Below are 22869 nucleotides of genomic sequence, written 5' to 3'. Positions count from 1 at the left end.
CTATTCCCCTTTTCAAATCCTACTGCCATCCAAAGCACCATTGTAACTCTACAAGAAGTATTCAAAACATGAATGAGGTTGTTCACTTGATGTCTGTGTTGAGGCTGAAGTTGCCAGTGAAGGGCTGGCGGCACGAGGAGCCTGACACGGACGAGTTGGTGTACAGCACAGTGGGGCTCAGCAGCTGGGGCGAGGACATATGTATTGACATATATTATCCATACGGACATATGTATTTTTTAATATTATTCAAAAGACTTGTACTTTCTAATTGAGAAAGTAATGGACGACAAAGAGAATAAAAATAGACGTAGAATAATGCAAAAATACTTGATTATGTAGCAACTGAAGTTCTGTAGCCTCACCTCAGCCAGAACAGGCAGACCCATCTCGTTAGGCAGGAATGCTTCTACAGACGCCAGCTCCCTGAAGTGCAGCGACTGCGCAGTAAACGCATTATATATTTCAATTATATTATTGATATTCTAATATCCAATAATGTTATACGACGACCTGGTTCTGGAACAAAGAGCGATAAATTGGAGTTTTGACGATTAGAATGCAGAAGTAATGTTGAACGGTATACCTGCCGACAATCAATTTAAGCTATCAACTCCGATGTTTATGTTAGACAGGAATGTTTTAGATATAACTGACCGTTTCTCGCCTATTGGTGTTTGTGAGTCGCGACAGACTAATAGTACATTGACCGGCGACTCTAGTTTCTTCTTATGGCTTGAACAATCATTGTCAGTGCAAGAGGAGCTTGTGGATAGGATTAGTACAGTGTCACAAATCTTGAATGGTGAGTGGGTGAAAGATGTTTCTGATGTATTAACGTCAGAAGATGCAAGCGAAAGTGACACGCGATCTAGTATTTTATCAAGAATATATATCAAGTCATGTGAAAAGTGTTAGAGAGAATGTAACAAATTTTAGATTGAACAAAGACACTTGGCAACGTAGAAGTCCGTTAGAATCAAGAGTAAACGATCTGGTTATCAACGAAGCATCTGATGTGTTGTTGGAACTACCTACTGATGCGTCCTTGTATCGCAGGACTACACGTTCTCATGGTCCAGTGACCGAGTATCCTCGGGTACAACCAAGAACACTAGAGTATAAGATGTATACCCGACTGTGATGTTTTAAATTATTAGTACAAATTTATTAGAGCTTGATGTTTAGCACGATTTTTAGAAACTTAGTTTATTAATAAAAGACCTATGGAAATTATGTACATAATCCGGTTCATTCTGTATTGTAAATAGTGTAAAGATATACGTGATTCTACACAAATGCTCTTGTATTGTCTATTGATAAGGTTTTTTTCAAGTGCAATTGGGTATTGCACTTGGTGGGGGGCAATATGTAGAGGGCTAGGTTAATTATTGAGGATCAATAATGTGTATTATCTTGATGTATGGTGTATAGGAAAAGGATATATTTTAATTAGGATGTGAAAAATTGTAAGATTGTTTTAGAGAGAATCGTAGCTTTGCTGACGAGTGTCGTACGAACGGATTCATTCGGATTTTAGAGAGCGGACAGAAAGGATCCCTCTATTCGGCCTAAATATGTCTTGTTCCAGATTGTCTCGACGAACTTTGTAACCTTGCCTAATTTTATATCTGTGTTGTGGTGTTGGATTTCAAGTATATGTTGACCAGAAAGGACTTTTATTCATGACAACAGTTCATGCGAACCTGGTGGTCCCCAACATAATGGGGAGCTTGAGCTTTCCTGTGTTATTTATTTAAGCCTTGAATTTCAATATTCCTTAGAATAAAATAATATACGTTTAAAAATTACTTTTTAAAGACAACACTTCCAAAGAATCCAGTGTCTCCAATCTTACAGATGTACAATGAATTTCTCATTTAATTTTCGAATATTAAAAAATTAATTTTTCAATTATTTTAATACATAAATTTTTTTAATATATAAATTTTGCTTCAAAATTATTTATTCTATTAATTGATTCATGCATTGCCTCTGACTTCATTTCAGATCAATTAGACAAAATTTCAGATCAATTAGACAGGAAAAAGTGTGTCAAATATCAGTTATAAGATTTCTAGCTGACAAAATTATTTTTTCAATTTTTTAATATTGAAAAAAAAATTTAATTTTAAAATCATTTATTTCAACATTTGATTCATGCATTGTCTCCAACTTTACACAAGTGTGCAAAATTTCAGATCGATAGGATAAGTAGAAGTGTGTTAAATTTCGATTACAAGATTTGTAGCAGACAAACAAACAAAAAACAAGAAATGAAGTTAAAGAGAAGTGTTGTAAAATAGGAGCCTTCACTTTTACTGAATGAAATGAGTGAAACTGACTTCAAAAATGCTTGTAACCACAGAAATAAGAAGTTTTCAAAAGAGATAAACAGTTTTAAAGAAAATGAACTACCGTCTACCGTATTGTCAATATATTTGGTACAGGCCCATAACTATGTTGTAAAATATACTTCAACCCCAAAAAACATTAACCATGTTGAATATGCAAGGTAGATCATTCAGATATCTGCATTTCATGTTTCAGCCGCAAATAATAACATAAACTCGATAACAGCTTACTGCGAGACATGGACTGTACATTTTCGGAGCTGGCTTTTAAAATTATGACCTGTTGTGATTTCGATTTTGCTCATCACTAGCGAAAAGAAAAACTTTTCATTGATGGGCTACATTGATAAATGAATGTTTATCTGAATTGCGTGGTCATGAAGTAGTTTATTTACCTCGTGTACCTCACCAGTACCACACGGTCCCATCTTGTACCACAACAACTCGCACAACGGGCAAGATGAGTGTGGACCAATGCCTGCAATCAATTAACATAATTATTATTATGTAATAATAATATTATAATTGAAACAATTTGGTAACATACCACCAATTACCATTATTAATCCGAAATGTTAATTTCCTCATAAAAAACTATAATAATCTTTACAAGCGAAATTGCATAATCGCAAATCACATGTTAACCGCGACAATGGACAGAAGCCACTGACTAGAATATTATTGCCGCAATACATGAGTATTAAGGCATAAAATCACCATTTTTATTCTCAAATAAGAAATGCTATTTAGTTCTCAAAAATATAATACATTTTACATGGGAAACAATTCAGTTATGCAATCCCGATTGGCAAGTTAATGGTGACAGCGTGTAACAGCCACTAGCTGCAATATTAGAACTCTAACGAGCCTTATTATGACAAAAAACTTAGCGAACGTATAAGCAGGTAATTAAATACACAGGGTGCTTGCTAATTTAAATGAATTTAGCTCTGTAAAATCAAAACTTATTTTAAGCAATGGGTAGAAAACACCGCACCGAACTTGGCGAAGTCCACAGGCAAGAAGACCTCCGAGGTGAACAACTTCAACAGGAGCTTCATTTCCGGCGACTGCTCAGCCTCTCCATGCTTGACATGCAGTTAACAAACGATTAAAAATTATCTAAACATAAATATTTCATACTTTATGACGAGTGTTTTCACCTAATATCGGTCTCTGCAAGTCNGGTCTCTACATGTCTGGTCTCTGCATATCTGGTCTCTGCATATCTGGTCTCTGCATATCTGGTCTCTGCATATCTGCTCTCTGCATGTCCGGTCTCTGCATGTCACTCACCGACTCTGACTGATCCATGACTGACGATACGCCAGGATAGTGGTTGAAGCCCGTTGCCATCTTGAATAAAGATAAACAAGATTCAATCTTATAAAGAACAATAAAATCGAACGATCCTCATGAGACAAGCAAACGCCTTCATGCATTGAATTGTACATTGGCAAGCAATCAATCTAAATAGACTTCTAAAATATAGTCGAACCCACAAGGCAATGAAATATCAATGTATTTTCGCACCCAATTATCACCGTCCAATACGCAATACCCAACAATCCAACTGAAAAATTATGAGAAGGTTTCACATGAATGCAAAATTTCCAACATTGATCTTAATTGATGTCGTTGAAGATTTATTACAGTTTGCGTTAGGAGAGAAATTGATTCCTTAAAAGCGGACGTTGCGTGCGGCCACGAAGTTCTAATCCGACATTTAAACTTTAACTGCGCCTGTTTTATTGACAGCAAACATTCTAGAAATATTGTTCGCTCAATAGAACGGCACACTCCTCATAAATTCATAGAACTATCTTAAAAGTGAGAAATATAGGGAAAGAAAGTTCGAGAAATGTAAATCCTATAAAACGGTTAAGAATAAATGCAAAACAACCTAAATAATAGAACCAATTTGTACCTATGTTCTTCAGTGAATTATATCATTACAACAAGTCAGGTAAGAACAGACCTGCAATTAATTTAGGTAGGAATATTATTGTTGGACAGGAAAAAAATGTTATATAATAAAAAACTAAGCCGGTTTATGCGAATCCAAACAGCCGGTGAATGAATGAAGCTCATTCGGGTGAATGAATGAAGTATTATGTCGACTAGCGTTGCGCTTATAAAATAGTAAGCGGTGGAATGCCACCTCATGAAGCTTACGGCTTACTGCCAGGCAAAAGCTATTCGAGATAATTTTGCTACATACAAACACTTGGGGAAAATCGATAAAAACACGCGTCCCATCATAATATCAAACGCATGCAGAAATTTATAAAAAACTGGAAAAAAATTTCCTGTAAAAAAATCTAAATGTCAAGTTTTAACGTGTAGGCGATAGATAGATAATAAGTGATACATAGATAATATATTACATAGATAATATAGGCGAAAATAGTTCCCCCCAAACATGACGCAGAGAAAGAAAAACAAAGCAAGGACCAGAAGACATCTCACAGAATTAATAGCAAAGTGCCAACTCTCAGGACGAAGAGCTAAAAAATGGCCCTAGTTTGTGACACGGCAGGTCCGGTATGAAGATCAATGGCGAGACGCGCGACGTACAGATCGTTGCGCTCATCGAGAGGCTCGTGGCAGGCGCAAGATGAGTTAACGCTCGGGGGTTTTGCTTTAGGGAGGTTATCACATATACTTTGTTATTGTTAGCTTTGCTAACAAAAACAAAGTAGCCTTTGTTTTTTAGCTTTGTTAACAAACAAAGACTTTATTGTTAGCTTTGCTAACAAATAAGGAAGAAAACAACGAATTTTCAATGGATTCCAACAACGAATTACGTTATCATAACTAAATGACCAACTAAAAAACGAATTTTCAACGAATTCCATATGTATATAGCGGAATGGCAAAAACAAAACAATGGATTTTCAAGGAATTTCATTATTTTAAGGCAATGACAAACTAAACAAAGAATTTAAACAACGAATTCCAGCAAAGAATATAGTCATTATAACGAAATTTCAAACTAAACGCATAATTTTGAAATGATTACGTTATTATAACGAAATAATGATCAAAACTAATTTCTAACAAATTTCGTCATTATAACGAATGGACAAACAAAACGACGAAGTTCAACGAGTTCCAACAATGAATTTCGTTTTTATAACGAAGTGAGAAATAAATCGATGAATTCAATTATCTTTGTCTGAACGGCATCGTATCAATGATGCTATAATACTTTAAATACGATTAAAACGTTTAGTATTTCGTTATTTGCATATCAATCAATCCCCATTACAACTGTTGATTAGCACATCGAACAAGACTTCGCACGATAAGCGTAGCAATTTCCTGTAATTGTTAGCAAATTAGCTGCATGAAGCGCCTGTAGATCAATGCGTCGATAAAACATCAGTATTGACGCTATAAACTAGTTCCAGCAGCAGTTTATTGATAGCATTTACTAGCGCTGGCTATGATAGAGGCAATGGCTATGGCTTTCTCTGCATGCAATGACCACGTCAGCCGACTGGCTTTTGGGCGGGTCTCCAAACAACATAGTATAACGTAACATAACCTAATATAATATAATATAATATAATATAACATAATATAACGTAACATAACATAATATAACATAACAACATTGCCGTTGATTAATAAGCTAATAAGAAACAAGAAGAAATGTGGCAATAACTGCAGAAGTTTCGAATGATGATCATGTTACTGAAAACAATTATCGTTGGAATGTGGACAATGATCAGGATCACAGGTTAAAAGCGGCCTTTTCATTATATAAATCAACGTAATGCGTGGGGATTTGAATGCAACTAAAAAGCATAAAAATCGTTGCTTTGGTGCAAACCAAATTTTTATTAGCGATAGTTCATGATTAAACGTAGAATAGAATAATTAGAAAAACTGAAGCATCAATCAATTAAGATGCGTCAAGCGCCTGTAAATTGAGGACATAAAAATGAACTGCAATCTATATCATATCAGGACTGATATTTGGCACCATAACACACTTCTTTGTTTCAAGTTTAAGATTTGCATAGAAATCCCCAAAGGTGTGAAAAGCGCTAATTAAAATTATACTAAATGCCATATGGAAAAATGTCACTATTATTAAGTAATTAGAAATATATAACGCAATAGACTAAGCTGATCAAAGCAATATAATATTTTCAAAATAATATGCAGTGCCCAGCAACTTTACAAGAAAGCACAATTTCATGCGAGTAGCCTCGTTGCAGCGTTTACATTCATTTGACAGCCAACATGGCGCCAAATATAGTACGCATACTTATTTTACCTCATAAATATTATCAGTTTTTTCTGATTTCATGCTCCACCAATGTACGTTTACGATTAATTTTCGCGCTAAAAATATTAAACTAATAAAAAATACCTAGTTATTTTATTTCTTAAGAATATACTTTTCGTTTCACTTAAAACTACAATAAGGTGGGTTTTCACTTACTTTTCGCGCTAAAAATATTAAATTAATAAAAAATACCTAGTCATTTTAATTCCCATGAATATTCTTTTCGTTTCACTTGAAGCAACACTATAGCGTTTTTACTTAAGTTGCGTGTTACAAACATTATATAAACATTATATATTTGCACTCAAATTGCGTGTTAGAAACATTATAAACTTCGATAATAAAAATAATGATAATAATAAACTTGGATAATAAAAACATTCTTGGTCACCTCGAAGATGTTGAAGTCGAAGTGACCGGCTGCAGCATTGACCGCTCTGTACATCTGGCTGGCTCGCTCTGCTGGGGGAAACTTAAGCCACCCGTGGTGTCCTTCCAGCTTCAGCTGAGAAAAGACGTTATTGGCATTTAAAATTGACATTTTCTTTTCTGGTGTGAATATTCAAAATTTTAAATTAGAATTAAATTAAATTATAATTAAAATTTTCGTATCTTTCTTATTCAACAAAATCAACTTGTCGGCGATAAAGTTTATTTAACATTCACTTCAATAATATGCTTTTAAAAAGTACTTTTTGAAGACCACACTTCTAAGGAGGCAGGTGTCTCCGATGTTATACATGTACAATGAATAGGGGATAAGGACCTCAAAACAGAATTAATTGGTTATCACTGATTGACCACTTATTTGGTGATTCTGTGTATTGATTCATGCACTGTTTCCAACTTTATGCAATTGTGCAAAATTTCAGATCGATTGGACAGGTAGAAGACTAGAAGTGTGTTAAATGTCGATTATAAAATTTTTGGAACACAGCCAAACGACAAGAAGTGAAGCTAACTGGAAGTGTGATAAAAATGCTTCTTTTAAGCCCATTATTATTCACAAGAGCCTATCGGTTTACCAGTGAGACAATTCGCTAATATAAACGCAGAGAGAGTACTAAGTCAATTAATTGAAATTTAATTACATTTTCATTGAAAACGTTTAAATTTAAATTATTGCCAATTTTTTGGGGGTATTTTCTTTCCTTTGAAATTCTTAGTTTATTTTCTATCTCAGCGAATTAATGATAACCGACTGTTCGTTGCCGTACTGACACTTAAGAATAGCATCATGATATGATTATGCATTGATTTTTTCAGCTCTAATTTTTTGTCAATGCGTGCAGCGAATGCAATTAATTTCAATGTGATCCATGAAAAGACCAATATGGCTCATGCATTCACTAATTCATCATTTGAATATTAGTAATCAAACATAGAGTATAAACTGCATATCTCTCGGCGGAATTCTGCTCAACTTCGCTTTGAATTCCGAGGGTTACTTTCCTTTTAAGAAAATGTAATGGTTTAATCTACTTTTATTCGTTGACATCACGTTCTGAATTGCATTGATATGTTAACTACATGAAACAAGCTCTAACCACCACAACCACCACCACCAACGATGAACGCTATAATATTCACATTACTTAAACTTTTGTATTTTCTCACATATTTGCTACTTTTACTCGTGTCACACAATGTTTTCATTAAAATATCATATTATTTTCATTGGCATCCCCATGACCTGTTTGCCGGCATGAGCTGTCGACCACTGGAAACTAAAGGAAGACTCGAGCGGAGTCTTGATGGGGCGCGCCAGCAGCAGCGCTGACGCTGCGTACGTGCTTCTGGGTGAACAACAAATTGAATGATAAAAAATGAAATGGTTAGTCATTCATGCTTGGAAAGCAATCATTCATTTATGCTTGGCAAGCTATCATTCACTCATGCATTACAAGCAATCATTTATTTGTGCTTGGCGAGCAACCATTCATTCGTGCTTGGCAAGCAATCATTCATTCATACTTGGCAAACAATCATTCATTTATGATTGGCAAGCAATAATTCATTCATGCTTTGTAAGCAATCATTCATTAATGCTTGGCAAATAATCATTCATTCATGCTTGACAAGCAACCATTCATTTATGCTTGCCAAGCAATCGTTCATGTGTGCTTCGCAAGCAACCATTCATTCATGCTATACAACCATTCATACATTATGGCAACCAATCAAACATGTAGTTATGGCATCTAATCACTCATGAAATGATCATTACAACTGTAACAAACAATAATTTATTCAGACGTACTCTCACGTTTATCCTATGTAGCAGTAATAATAAAAGTATATATAATTTCTAATTGACTCATTATTATCTCTTCTTAAGCTTAATATATACAGCAATCATCAATTGCAGCAATTTAAACAAATTTTTTTATTATTTTCGTCGAATGCTGCCTCGAACATCGCAAGAAACTTGTTCAATTCCAAAATGAAGAGAAAGCTTGTCTAAACTCTACATTATTTTTGTGTCATGGAGAGTAATGCGGAAATGGGGTATTTTGCGTCTTCTGGAGTTCAGAACCCAGTGTGGCTTTGTTCGTGATCACTGAGCATTTACGATCGGTACGACGATTACGTAGTCCAATGTGAATTAAGGATATTACTGAAAATGAGCGTCTAAACTACCTCAACCACGCTTCCGGTAGTCGGTGAACGGAGAACAGACATTGCAGACGGCCATCGTAGAGTCATGGATAATAATTCTACCCGAGATCGCTATCTTCTATTTAGCCTTTATAGGCGAGTTATGGGCGAGTTATAGGAGAGTTATAGGTGTGTTATAGGCGTGGTCATCGTCCAATCTACTCATAAACGTCAGAGTGTCCTAATCATCTGCAGCGATCACAAGACTGGGGCGGGCTGATCAATAAAAGGATCGATAGTCTAAAAATTTCTATAAAAATTAATGCATAACTCGGTACTATGAATAATACAAATTTAAAAGGAAGATGCACCATGTAATACAGATTTCAATGTGAAATTTTGGTTACGTGTAATGTGCGAGAGTCGCACACTCTATTCCTGGAAGTCTAATCAATGAATCGAAGTTTTTTTCGTAAATATAGAAACGAAATTCACGAAATTGTACACAAAATATCAAATTTTTCTCACTTTATCTAAGAAAACTTGTGTGTGGCGCACACTTTATACGTAGCACTGGTACGCTCATACGCCTTTTCGAAATGAGTATGGATGGCCCACACAGGAGGTAGAGTGCATCATTATTTTGGATAAAGCTTCGCTTATTTCTCCGAGTGTGTTTAGCGAACTCTAATATTGATTTCTTTTCAATCAAACGATAAGTTCTGCAACTTAATTTACTTCCGATCCTAGCTAGTGACGGGAAGCTGAAGAAAGACTCAAATGAATGGATGGGTCATATTGTCCAAATTGTGAAACACTTTCTGCACGTAGCACTGATACACCATCTTACCGGGCCGAACTGAGTCAGCATGACCCACTCAGAAGTAAAAGTGCATCGCCAATGGACAAAGTTCCACTATATAATTTCTCTAAACAATAGTCACATAAACACAAGAGTAAAAGTGCATCGCTATGTAGAGTTGTAGACAAAGTCACAATAATTTCCGCGAAGGAATCATCACTCACTGAATAGGATCCATAGCAGGATTGTTGGCAACAGACTGCATGAAGCTGTAAATAAGTCTGGCCACGGGCCTGGATCTCAGAGACCAGGTGTACAGAGCCAGGTCATTCCAGTAGACTTGCTCAGGACTCCAGGCCAGCAGCACCACCAGAGAAGACTGGCGCTCCTCCTGGCCCATATGTGGGTCTATTGCATTGAGGAAGACGATGTCCATAGCCTGAGAAGGTGGGTCAAGCTGGTTCAAGATGGCAAAGTGGGTCAGGCTGGCAAGGTCGGTCAGGCTGGCAAGAATTTCCCCCATGCTGATAGTGTAATGTTACTAAAGACTTACACAACCGGCAAAGAGGAACAATGAATCAGATACTAAAATAAAATTTTTTAACCGATTGATTCAAATCGACTGTTGATTCTTCAAACAGCTATTTTGTATTCGAACATGGTTAGGTTTCTATTTTGCCATCGAAATTAGAACAAGTTATCAACTCATAAGGTACATGTACATGCGCTTGAAGTAATCGTCAATTAATTACAAACATTAACTAAGTGAATTTTTAATTGTAAAAGGATATTTTGCTATAAAAAAACACCAAAAACGGCGACAATTTCACGTCTAGACTTCAGATCATTATTTCGTAAAAAGATTCAAGACAATTATAAAATAATACTTATTGAGACAAAGAAGTAAATAAAAATCTAATTCAAGTTTTCTCGGACAAATGACAGCGACTCGTGGCCTTTGTAATTGTTAGCATTTAATGTTATCCGAACTCAAGCCTGTTTGAGCGAAGAACAAAGCTCTATCAATAATTTACCCCAGAATATCGTTATCTTACGGCAAAAATCATCGAAACCTAAAGAAAATTTTACCTAACGAAAAGAAAACAAATGGTCTGATATTCACTCAATCAATGCATTGCAGCGCTCATCTTTAAACATAAAACTATACTAAACATAGAACATAAAACTACTATACCACACACCCGCACCTTCTGTCTGTAGGATTGGTCGAGGTAGCGCGGGCTGAGCGCGTATATGGCGGTGGTGCGCGCGATGCGGTTGACGTCTGTACGTCCGATCATCGCTAGCGTCTCCGTGTTGACGTGCAGCCCGAGCGTTGCGTATGTCTGGATGAGAGTGGCGCGCGTTGTCCAGCCTCCACGTTCACTCTTCGGACAAAACAGAAAATGTTTGAGAATTTAAGATATTTTATTTACCAATTAGAATAATGATGCTATTATAATGGAATAAATAAATTCTAATTCAGCATGTATGTGGGGTAACCACTGCGCTACAGTGGCAGTCGCAAACCTATATCGTGTCGAGTAGGTAGTCGATAAAGTTCTTGACCATATGCTGCAGAGAACACTGCCGCAGTCACAAACCTTTATCCTGTCGAGCAGGTAGTCGGCGAAGTTCTCGACCATGTGCTGCAAAGGACACTGCAGCAGTCACAAACCTTTATCCTGTCGAGTAGGTAGTCGGCAAAGTTCTCGACCATGTGCTGCAGAGAACAGTGCAGCAGTCACAAACCTTTATCCTGTCGAGCAGGTAGTCGACAAAGTTTTCGACCATGTGCTGCAAAGGACACTGCAGCAGTCACAAACCTTTATCCTGTCGAGCAGGTCGTCGGCAAAGTTCTCGACCATGTGCTGCAGAGAACAGTGCAGCTGTCACAAACCTTTATCCTGTCGAGCAGGTAGTCAGCGAAGTTCTTGACGACGTAGTCCAGAGGACACTGCTGCTGGCCGTACAGCGGGTAGGGCACGGCCATGGTGGCGTTTCTGCACATCCCCTTCAGGATTTTGGCGCCGCTCACGTAGACGATGGCACCCACGATGACGTCATCCTCAAGGTCAACCGAGTGTAGGTATTGCTAGGGAATAAATAATTTTTGAAAATAATGCCACTGGGTTTGGAGAAAAAAAATACACCGCTTCAACATCACAAAAAAATGTTACCTTCAGGGAAATTGTCATGATCGTATTCTTTAATCAAACAGAAAAAATGAAAATAAATGTTATCCAAATTCATCATATTGAAGAAGATTAAAAATATGTCAAGCGTTGCGTCTCTTGATGTTCTCAATATTATTTTATTGTCGCAGCCTGCACAGCTCACGTCACCTAACCAGATGCAGAGTCCTCATCCCTCATCGCATCAAGTTTGTGATTAGAAATTTACCTCGCCCTTCGATAATCAAGCGGGCAAATAAGTAGCATTTACATCCATTAGGGATTTTACCCGCGGGCACTACCTATAACACAAACGGATGAAAACAATTCACAGCCTCACAGTGATACTTCTTTGCCGAAATGTACAGATGAATATTTTAATAGATTGTGATACAGGACACTGCTGCATGATATCAGCACACATGAATTAACAAAAGATCATAAGTTAGTCTGACGAATGTAAATTCAAAGTCACACATAGCAACGCTGGAAAGGCTTGGGTCAAGCTTCCTATTTTCAACCATCTGCTTCCAAAAAGATGCGCACACTTCTTCTCTCTAGTCCTGATTGAAGAAGGGCGGCGGCTTAAACCAAACACTTAGTCTTGCAAGCGCGGCCAAAAGCTGGCCAGCTAAATTACGAATAGTATTGATAACGCTCGAAGCACCCACGTTTAAATAGCTAATTAATCCATGATCGAATCACTAATTAATCAATATTTAAATTGTTAAATACATTAATCTCTGTTGAATCTTTATAATTAAATTATTATATATAAATCGTCAATTAATCCATGCTCAAATTTATAATAATATAAAAATAACCTAGAATAAGTTCAATAACTCACAATGAGTTGCCGGGCCAGGCTGGGGTCAGGGATGTTGGAGGCCATGGCGAGCAGCAGGGACGCGTGTTGGGTCTTGGGGACAGCAGCGGACCCGACGGACCGCATGGGCGTCAGCTGCCGCAGCACCAGCGACCCTGCCGGGCCCGACCCGCTGCTGGCGAACACCTCCAGCAACACCTGCCTGTGTACATTCTGAATAAATGAATGGGTCAAATTGTCCAAATAGTAACATTTTCTTGCCCACTGCGCGGACATTGTACCGAATCTAGCACTGATGCGTCCTTTTGCCGACCAAATTCCCCTTCAAAGGCAAAAACTGCCTTGAGTGCAGGATGACCCTGTTTGAGAATAATTGTATGTGATGGCTAAATTTATGTAACAGGTTAAGATTTGGTAGTGGACGATGCGCTAGTGAATTGTAATTAAGTATGACCTGAGGGTAATTCGGTCGTAGCTGGATCCGAGGATATAGAGGGACAGCGTAAACGATTATGTAATATACTTGCAGAGTTGCAGGATTATAGTTCGGCTTACAGTTCGGTTTACATAATGTACGACTGGCCGGGGACGACAGTTTGCGGATGGCGGTGGATGAGTGGCGCAATGGGAACGCAGGTATCGCTTTGCCCGAGGACGCGAGTTTGGGCCGGCAGAGGATGGCAGAGCTCATATAGCTACGCTAATTGACGTCACCAAGGGCGTGACTTGATAAACAGGAAAGGCTAATACAAGGAAATGCTCATGAACATATCGCATGTGAAGGATCTTATCTTTCAACAAGGAAGACATCAATCAGGAAATATCAAGGGACGAATGGTATCAACATTGTCATTTTACATTTATTGATTAAATTCAACAAAATTAGTTGAGTGTAAGAAGTGCAATGGCAGAAATTCCTTATTTGATTTGTCAGAACTTCGAAATTATTTGCGGTATAATTTTTCGAATATTTATTCTTGAATAGTATAGTATCTAATTTACCGAAAACGTGAACGCAAATGCGGCCAAAATCTAATTTCTAAAATCTTGCGTAACATGCTGGTAAATGTAGTAACATTGAAAACGTCGTAATTATAGTGAAATATTATTTCGATAACCTGCTTTTTAGTCAATATATGAAAGCGAAAAATACTCTTAGACTCGATAAAAGAAGTGAAAAAAATTAGTGCATCAATCGAACTTTTATGATAGCCATGTTATGTTATACACTCTTACAAACAGTCAAACATACAATTGCATTTTGTGATCGTACAGTTGCGGGCGTGAAGTTAATGAGGCAACAGGTGTACAGTGGGAGTGTCATTGATGGAACAGCGTTGTTAAAATGTATAAGTTTGATCATAAATATAATAAAATTCAAATAATATTACAGCGCACATGAACAATGCTGATTATGATTCGAAACTGAGCTTCGAAATGTTATTGAAAAGCTGCCACCAAACACAAACTGAAATATAAATCAAAACACAGTTCAGGGGGATATTCAGAAAAAACATATACAAACAAACTGCAACAGATACTCACACAGTAACATACACAGATACAAAAGTCACAAAAATACGAACTATTCAGCACACACAAACCATTCAGCAAATACAAACTATTCAGCAAATACAAAATATTCAGCAAGTAAAACATATTCAGCAGGTAGAACTATTCTGCAAATACAAACCATTCAGCAAATACAAACTATTCATCAAAGAAAAACTATTCAGCAAGTACAAACTATTCAGCAAATACAAACGCCACTACACATACACAGCCCCGAACATCACCAACACAGCACAAACGGACGCTGCAGGAGATGCTAACGTCTCGCTGAACATCTATGGAGGCTTCACTGCAATCCTGTAGGATGTTGAAGCTTGTGTGCCTCACTCACAGCGACTTTAATCCCTTTAATTACTGAGGAATTTACTTCAATATATCAAAGTTCATCAAGGTTCGACAGTTGTATCATTTCGTAGGAGTAAAGTTGAATAATAACGTTTTATAAGTATTATTATCCCGTTAATGTTTCAACTACAGTATATATTATTCAGGGTACTGCAAAGACTGACCGACATTCTCGCTGATCAGAAGTTAAAAATTATTTGCTTTAATGTATCAAAATTGTGCTCCTAGTATCTAACCCAAATTAATCATCATTACAATCATCTTTAATTCTTCGTCGTATTCGTCTTAAATCTTGTAGTATTCTTATAATTTCATACTAATTATTTTATTTATGTTAATATTTTTTCTTGAAAACAGAACTTCAAGCCAAGTACCAATCAAACATCCTTCCAATAATGTGAAACATTTTGTGCGAAAACGTAGTATACATAAACTTTCAAGTTTACTCTTTTATCTATGCTAATATAATGTCCTGAAAACGTAACGTCGAAAAAAATTCTTTATCTTCTCATCTCGACAGACGTTTAAAACAACCAAAAAACTCCGTCTTGATCTATTCAAAAACTCAACCAAAAACACGCAGAAATTTACTCGCGTCAGGAGCCCAACACTACGCAAGTAAGCGCATAATTGAGGCCACTTAGCCAAGAAGATGTCAGGACTTACAACGCGTCCCGCGGTGGCACCTTCTAGTCCCACCTCAGTGGGGACATTTTACAGCCTCCAAGTTTCTTTATCTGAGTCCCGACCACCTCCCTGAATATTTTCAGTGATATTTGCTATGCAAATGAATCTCGGTGCTCGGGAAAATTGTTTCCATGATAGAAATTTGGTGGTTTAAATTGTTGGCGCCTCCTGATGAAAGGCTATTGTTCTTTATCATGCCTCGTCTCGCGAGCTTCAAATGATCTATTAGTACAGCACCAAATACCCATTTTAAGTCAGTTCATTGCTTAAAATTGTCGTTTTTGCATAGTCACGTAATGAATTTATATTGCTTGTTTCTTTGAGGTGATCCCATCAATAGGTTATCAATTTTTTTTACATTTTACCGATATTTACCAACACCTAAGTACATATATAATGAAAAATTATTTTTAATTTATAAAAAACGTATATATTACGCTGTGCATTACTATCTAAAGAAAACATGTATAAATAACTTGATTTAGTTTTAATTAAAGGCAACTTTTTTTCGTCTGATTTCGTTTTCGATTAAAGTAAAAAAAGTAGAGCGGAGATATACATAGTATTTACAATAATTTAGTTAACATTACAACTTTTTGGCTTGAGCGATATATTTCTGTTGGTGACGCTAAAAATATTACTTTCAGTTTTTCATAATTTATTGGAAAAAAATTTCAAGGAATATGGTCATTTTAAACTTTAATGTCAATGATCCAAAACCTTTGGTTAAATTTCTTTCTGATAGACTAATCAATTTTCAAGAGTAATGGTGGGAGAAACGCTCTAATTTAAGCCATAAATATTCTCGATGAGAACATTTATCTAAGGTAAATTATCTAAACCCCTAATTTACTGGAAATCCCCCAATTGAACGTGCCACTTAACACGGTTTTCAAATTGGGCAACGGGTCAAAAACGTTCCGGAACCACAGCCTCGGAGAGATGTACTGTAACTCTAGCATAACTCACTATAGAGAGATATAACTCTAGCATAACTCACTATAGAGAGATATAATGATGATAATAATAATAATAATAATAATAATAATAATAATAATAATAATAATAATAATAATAATAATAATAATAATAATAAAATCTACGCAGAGAAGCGTAAATTCTCAAACCTTTGCCAAGAGCACAAAAACAATTAGAAATGATTCTAAGCAAAAAGCAGCCTATAACCGCTCACCAGACGCCGCACTTGCCGAAGAGAGTGTCTTCGGTTAACTGAACCTGACCAGGGACTCGGATGAGTGATGCTTGCTTGTCCGCTTGATGGAGGTTAAAGTTCTGATTCTCGTTGAACTTCTCGAGGGCAGGGACCAAGTAATTGTGGATGTTATTGATTAAACTTTTTCTGAAGTTGATCATCCACAGCAAGTCATCCATTGGAACCTCCAGTCGAAAGTTCTGCTCAAAATGAACGATGGCAAGATCTCAAAATTTTTTGCCATAACAAGTCAAAATTTTTTAATTACAGTAATGTTTTAGTAATAATAATAATTTTAAGTGCAGTTGTCTAATGTCTAAAGAGACAATATATCGGCGCACATAATGTAATTTTGACGCAATAATATACTGTAGTGTTCACGCTCTTCACATCATAGCTGTTATTGGGATAAACATTTCCGAGAGATGGTAGTCGTCAAGTAATATGTAAGGAATAAGCTAATATTATCTTTAGATCACCTTTAAAATTATTATAGCAAAAGCATTTATATAATGGGCACACTTTCTGTAAGATATTTTTTGGCTCAGTGAAAAATTAAAAACAAAGAATATAGGGCAAATAATTCAATAGTATATAGGGCCCAAACTGTTGTTCTTAATGACACTCATAAATCTTACTAATATTATGTGCATACAGAAATTCATCGAACATTTGTACTAAGTTAAAGCCATAATGATACTAACGTTCGGGCTGTCTCTCTCTGAGAAGGAGAAGAAGAAAGGCTTCTCCAGCTGCTTGGAGATATTAACGGGCAAGCTCTTGTACTGCACCGGCAACTTCGCTGCTCCGTTGCACGCAACTTCTCCTAAATGCTCTCCAGCTTCCAGCTCCGACAACTGCAGAGCAACGCTAGGGTTATGTTCCAATAACTTCCAGCTCCGACAACTGCAAAGCAACGCTAGGGTTATGTTCCAATAACTTCCAGCTCCGACAACTGCAAAGCAACGCTAGGGCTGTCTCTTATACACATCTAGATGTGTATAAGAGACAGACTCACTATAGAGAGATATAACTCTAGCATAACTCACTATAGAGAGATATAACTCTAGCATAACTCACTTCTCATCCTCCGCAACCTCGCGCCAGAGTTGCTGCAGAGCAGTAACTGGCAGAGCTGCAGCAAGTCTTGCAGCAGCGTGCAGCTGTGCAGCAGCCTCGCCTGCAGAGCTGCCGTTTACAGCTGTTTGTTCTGTTGCTGCAGACACCGTCGTGGGACTGCGCAGCTTCTCCATGCTACTTTTCACATGATTTTTCAGGTCTTGCTGCTCAATTTACAATTTTTCGATTTTAAATTGATTGTCTTAACAACTTTTTAGGAAAAATTGTTTCGAATGAATTTTATTTTGTTACAGGAGAAGGAGCTTACAAATATACTTTGGCAAATAATTTTGACATTTTGCAGTTTCAGTTGAATAGAAACCTTTATCCAGCCAATAGACGTTCAGATCTAGTCTAAAAATTTTTGTACGAGATTTATTTAGTGATTCATGACAATAATAAGCTCGAAATCACCATTATCCTATTTACTATTTATATCATACCATATCATTTAATAAGATATTAATAAAATTTAGAATTTAATAAAAACTTGTTATGACTTGACCGCGAATGATATTTCATATGTAAAAACTATTAAATATTATTCCATTAGAGTAATGAGGTTTATATTACCATTTTATTCTCACCTAATACTGGCGTACAGTAGGAGTGGCTGAGGATACTTGAACATCTCACCTGATACTTGCGTAGCAGTTGCTCAGGATACTTGAACATCTCACCTGATACTTGCGTAGTAGTTGCTCAGGATACTTGAACATCTCACCTGATACTTGCGTAGCAGTTGCTCAGGATACTTGAACATCTCACCTGATACTTGCGTAGCAGTTGCTCAGGAACTCTGTTGCCTGTGAGAGCTTCCTCCCAATACACAGACTGGATGCCTTGTGCGGTGAACTGAATGTATGGAGAGTCCAATACAAATAGATTCATGTACCCGAAAGAAAAATTCTTTATATCAAATTGTTTCATGAATTATCGTCGTACAATTCATTAAAAGTGCTACCGATTGTGTTTTCGATAAGGAAGTTTTTTCATTAATATCCTATTGATGGGAAGTTACTAGGTGGTTAATATGTCATTCCATACAGTAAAAATTTATTATTTAATAGACAATTATCCGTTTAGTTCATAGTTACATATACTGAGGAGTAGATGATCCAACCCTTGACGCATTTAAAAGTGAATTAGTGATTTTACATCGAAAATACAAGGCGTGTTGAATGTTACATTCCTAGAAGGTGAATAATCCAAAGCTCCAAAATCATTAATAAATAACTAGCTACACAAAAATGAAAAACGATATAACGGTTACTTCTTCTGGTATTTATATTATTTATTTTCAAACCTCAAGAATCATTCAAGCGTGTACATCATTAATCATAAAGCGAATGAAGAGTCTCGAAATGCCTTTATGCGTTCTTAAACCTTTACCTTACTTGTAATAATTGTGCATTCGAAAAGTCGTAATATTACTTCTAAATATCAATGGGAAACTTCTTAGTTTAACTTTCAAGTCCTATAAAAATTCAAATCCGCTAAATTAAGAAGATCAGTAATAAAATTGGTATTATCAATTACTATTTAGTCTTCAACAAAACATGCGTCAGAATTAGACTTCTGCTTATAGCTATCCAATTCCTACCGGAGTGTACTTCAATTTATTAATGTACTTCAATACTTCAACCACTCTGCTTCAGACTTCAACTTCTGCCTAGCAATTCGCGTTCTTACTGGAGCGTACTTCAATTTATTTCAATGTACTTCAATGGTTGTACTTCAACACTTCAACCACCCTGCTTCAGATTTCAACTTCTGCCTAGCTATCCCAATTCTTACCAGAATATACTTCAATTTATTTAAATGTACCCCAATGGTTGTACTTCAATACTTTACCCACCCTGCTTCAGACTTCAATTCAGCTTAGCTATCCTAATTCATACCCTTCATAAATTTAGTGTTAATTCATAACTTGAGTGTACTTCAAATTTATTTCAATATACTTCTATGGGTGTACTCCAATATTTCAACCAACCCTGCGTCAGACATCAACTTCTGCCAAGCTATCCTAATTCTTACCGGAGTTTACGATAATTTATTTCAATGTACTTCTATGGTTATACTCCAATACTTCAACAAACCCTGCGTCAGACTTCGACTTCTGCCTAGCTATTCCAATTACTACCGAAGTGTACCTCAATTTATTATTATAAGATGGCAGAAATTTCTTGATTATATGAGTACAATTTATGACCAGAGAGTGCACTTGAATTTTCAAGGAAATGAACAATTCTTAGATGACGTTGGTAGATCAAAAGGCAGATTTAGCAAATAATAATATATTAACGACGTTTCGAATGTAGCAAGATTCATTTTCAAGTTAAGAGAAGCATTGAATAGTGAAATTTGGTTGGACATATAAGTACATAATACACGTAAATAGGATACAACAGAAAAATTTCAAGCCAGAAAGTCCTTACGCAAACAATCTCAAATTTTATTTTAGACAAATCCGGTAGCTTGGAAATCGATAGCTGGGGTCCAATTCAAAATTAAGACGGTTCCAGCAATCTAAATTTCACTATTCAATGCTTCTCTTAACTTGAAAATGAATGTTGCTACATTCGAAACGTCGTTAATATATTATTATTTGCTAAATCTGCCTTTTGATCTACCAACGTCATCTAAGAATTGTTCCACTCCTTGAAAATTCAAATGCACTCTCTGGTCATAAATTGTACGCATATACTCAATTTATTAATGTACTTCAATGGTTGTACTTCAATTCTTCAACCACCCTACTTCAGATTTCAATTTCTGTCAAAATATCCCAATTCCTACCGGAGTGTACATGATCCAGTCCTCAGGATCCTTCGCTGGCTCAGGATAGGGAGAGAGCACCTCGTGCTTGAGGGTGTGGAACACGCGAAGGAGTCCGTGCGGTTGCAGGACGCGCTCTACGTGCACCACCGAATCCAGCAGCAGCGTCTGAAATGCAATTTTTTATATTAAGGATTTATAAATGACGTCCGTAACATCATAGTTCATCGATACAAAAACACCGCCACGATTCGTGCACCGGTATCTAAAAGTTTCAGTTTTATACAGTAATTATACAGAAATTACGTCGGAGTAGCATAATTTGTTTAATAAAACATCTGCTGCAAGGTTAATACAGAAGTAGGTAAGTTATCACCGATCACCACTGCAATTATTCGCATTAATTGTTCATCAATTAATTCATTAACGATCTCTAATTCTTTACTTACTTCAAGTACTGGTAAAGTGAATTTCCATTATTAAATAGAGGCACGCATATAAAATAATATTCAATCGCGGTGGCAAAAAAGTAATATTAATTATAAGGGTATATATTATTGAACCATCGCTGATATTGCACGTCAGAAAATATGCGTCGAATACAATATTTAATTAACGTCGCTTTAATCCTCGGAATTATTTGTAGATTAATATCAAACAATCTGCAAAGTAAGTCTTTTCTAGAAAGAAAAAACTGCACCCTAATTTTTTTAATGGCAACCATACATATGTCAAAACGCAAGTACACATAAAACAGCAAACAAACATAATACAAACCGCAACCACACCCACCTGGTTAGTGAGCATCTGGAGCTGATCAGTTTTGTAGCCGTAAGGATTGTAGGATAAGAAGCCCTGAACGCTGACGTGCTCAACCCTGTAGCGGGTAAGCGGGTTGCCCCGCACGTAGTAAGTATACGTGCTCTGCCTCTGCAAGCCCCGACCCATGCTCGGCTTGCCGAAATCCGTGAAATTCGAAAACGCTGATCTAATAAGACGAGGCTGCTTGATGCAATCATCGTGGTCGATGACACGTGTGAGTTTCATGATCTTATCAGACGAGAAAGAGGAAACGCGGCGGCCGTGCGGTGATTTACGTCCTTGGTATCGCGAGCTTTGCATGTCGTGAACTAGACGAGTTTTGCGGACTGCCTCGAGCGATGCTTCATCCGCGGACTCAATAATGTACCTGTCAATAAGTCGGATGAATGTTGGTTTCTTATATATAATCATATAATAATAAAGACCCTTCCAACTAAACCATTCAATTTGCTAGGCAAATATTTTCAAGCATTATACCAAAATTTATTTATCAATTTAAAGAATATATTAAGAGCAAGTTTTGGAGCCGGCAGTTCAATGTGCTGCCATCGAAGGGTGTATTTTATAGCTCAATCTGTAAATTCTATATTTTTTAGTAATATAACAGAAGCANGTTATGTTCCAATAACTTCCAGCTCCGACAACTGCAAAGCAACGCTAGGGTTATGTTGCTATAACTTCCAGCTCCGACAACTGCAAAGCAACGCTAGGGTTATGTTGCTATAACTTCCAGCTCCGACAACTGCAAAGCAACGCTAGGGTTATGTTCCAATAACTTCCAGCTCCGACAACTGCAAAGCAACGCTAGGGTTATGTTCCAATAACTTCCAGCTCCGACAACTGCAAAGCAGCGATAGGGTTATGTTTCAACGATTTACAATGGCAATTGACTTCTAAAACTATGGAGAAAATGTTGAATAGTAGGGAGTTTCGAAAAATTCTAAATCACTGTATTGGATTTAACGAAATATAATTAAATTCATTTAAAGGTCATTTATATAATTTTATAAATGGAAAAGTGAAAACAAAGTTAACCGTGACAGCAAAACGCTGATGTTCTCAAGTATACGCCAATTTTGTGATAAACATTACAACATTTGGAAGTCACATTGTGTATTCAATCACATTTATACTCAATCGCATTATGTAATTTACATAATCAATTCACATTTTCATCCTCTAAACATGTATTATACAATACATTATTGCATCACATGACACAATATGTCATCACATGGCATGATGCGACATAAATTGACAACATCTTATATTATTTGAC

General features: G+C 36.6%; 1 protein-coding gene across 1 annotated transcript in view; it reads right to left on the bottom strand.

Annotated features, from left to right (window-relative positions):
- The window catches only part of LOC108664827, a 48699-nt gene extending 26747 nt beyond the window's left edge, over positions 1 to 21952 (bottom strand). Inside the window, exons 1-15 of the mRNA XM_018151521.2 lie at positions 21561 to 21952; positions 20790 to 20936; positions 18759 to 18845; positions 17952 to 18154; positions 13076 to 13256; positions 11955 to 12149; positions 11263 to 11442; positions 10279 to 10493; positions 8348 to 8450; positions 7046 to 7159; positions 3651 to 3710; positions 3352 to 3448; positions 2750 to 2832; positions 366 to 440; positions 87 to 184 (exon numbers count right to left, since the gene is read on the bottom strand). Coding sequence (XP_018007010.1) covers positions 87 to 184; positions 366 to 440; positions 2750 to 2832; positions 3352 to 3448; positions 3651 to 3710; positions 7046 to 7159; positions 8348 to 8450; positions 10279 to 10493; positions 11263 to 11442; positions 11955 to 12149; positions 13076 to 13256; positions 17952 to 18154; positions 18759 to 18845; positions 20790 to 20936; positions 21561 to 21890 — 2168 coding nt within the window. The 5' untranslated portion in view covers positions 21891 to 21952. The remainder of the gene's footprint in view (positions 1 to 86; positions 185 to 365; positions 441 to 2749; positions 2833 to 3351; positions 3449 to 3650; positions 3711 to 7045; positions 7160 to 8347; positions 8451 to 10278; positions 10494 to 11262; positions 11443 to 11954; positions 12150 to 13075; positions 13257 to 17951; positions 18155 to 18758; positions 18846 to 20789; positions 20937 to 21560) is intronic.
- Positions 21953 to 22869: the final 917 nt, after the last annotated feature.

Source organism: Hyalella azteca, unplaced genomic scaffold, assembly GCF_000764305.2.
Source record: "Hyalella azteca isolate HAZT.00-mixed unplaced genomic scaffold, Hazt_2.0.2 contig7099, whole genome shotgun sequence".
Classification (NCBI taxonomy): Eukaryota; Metazoa; Arthropoda; class Malacostraca; order Amphipoda; family Hyalellidae; genus Hyalella; species Hyalella azteca.
Note: the sequence above shows the minus strand (reverse complement) of the source record. Positions and strands in the feature narration are given on the sequence as shown.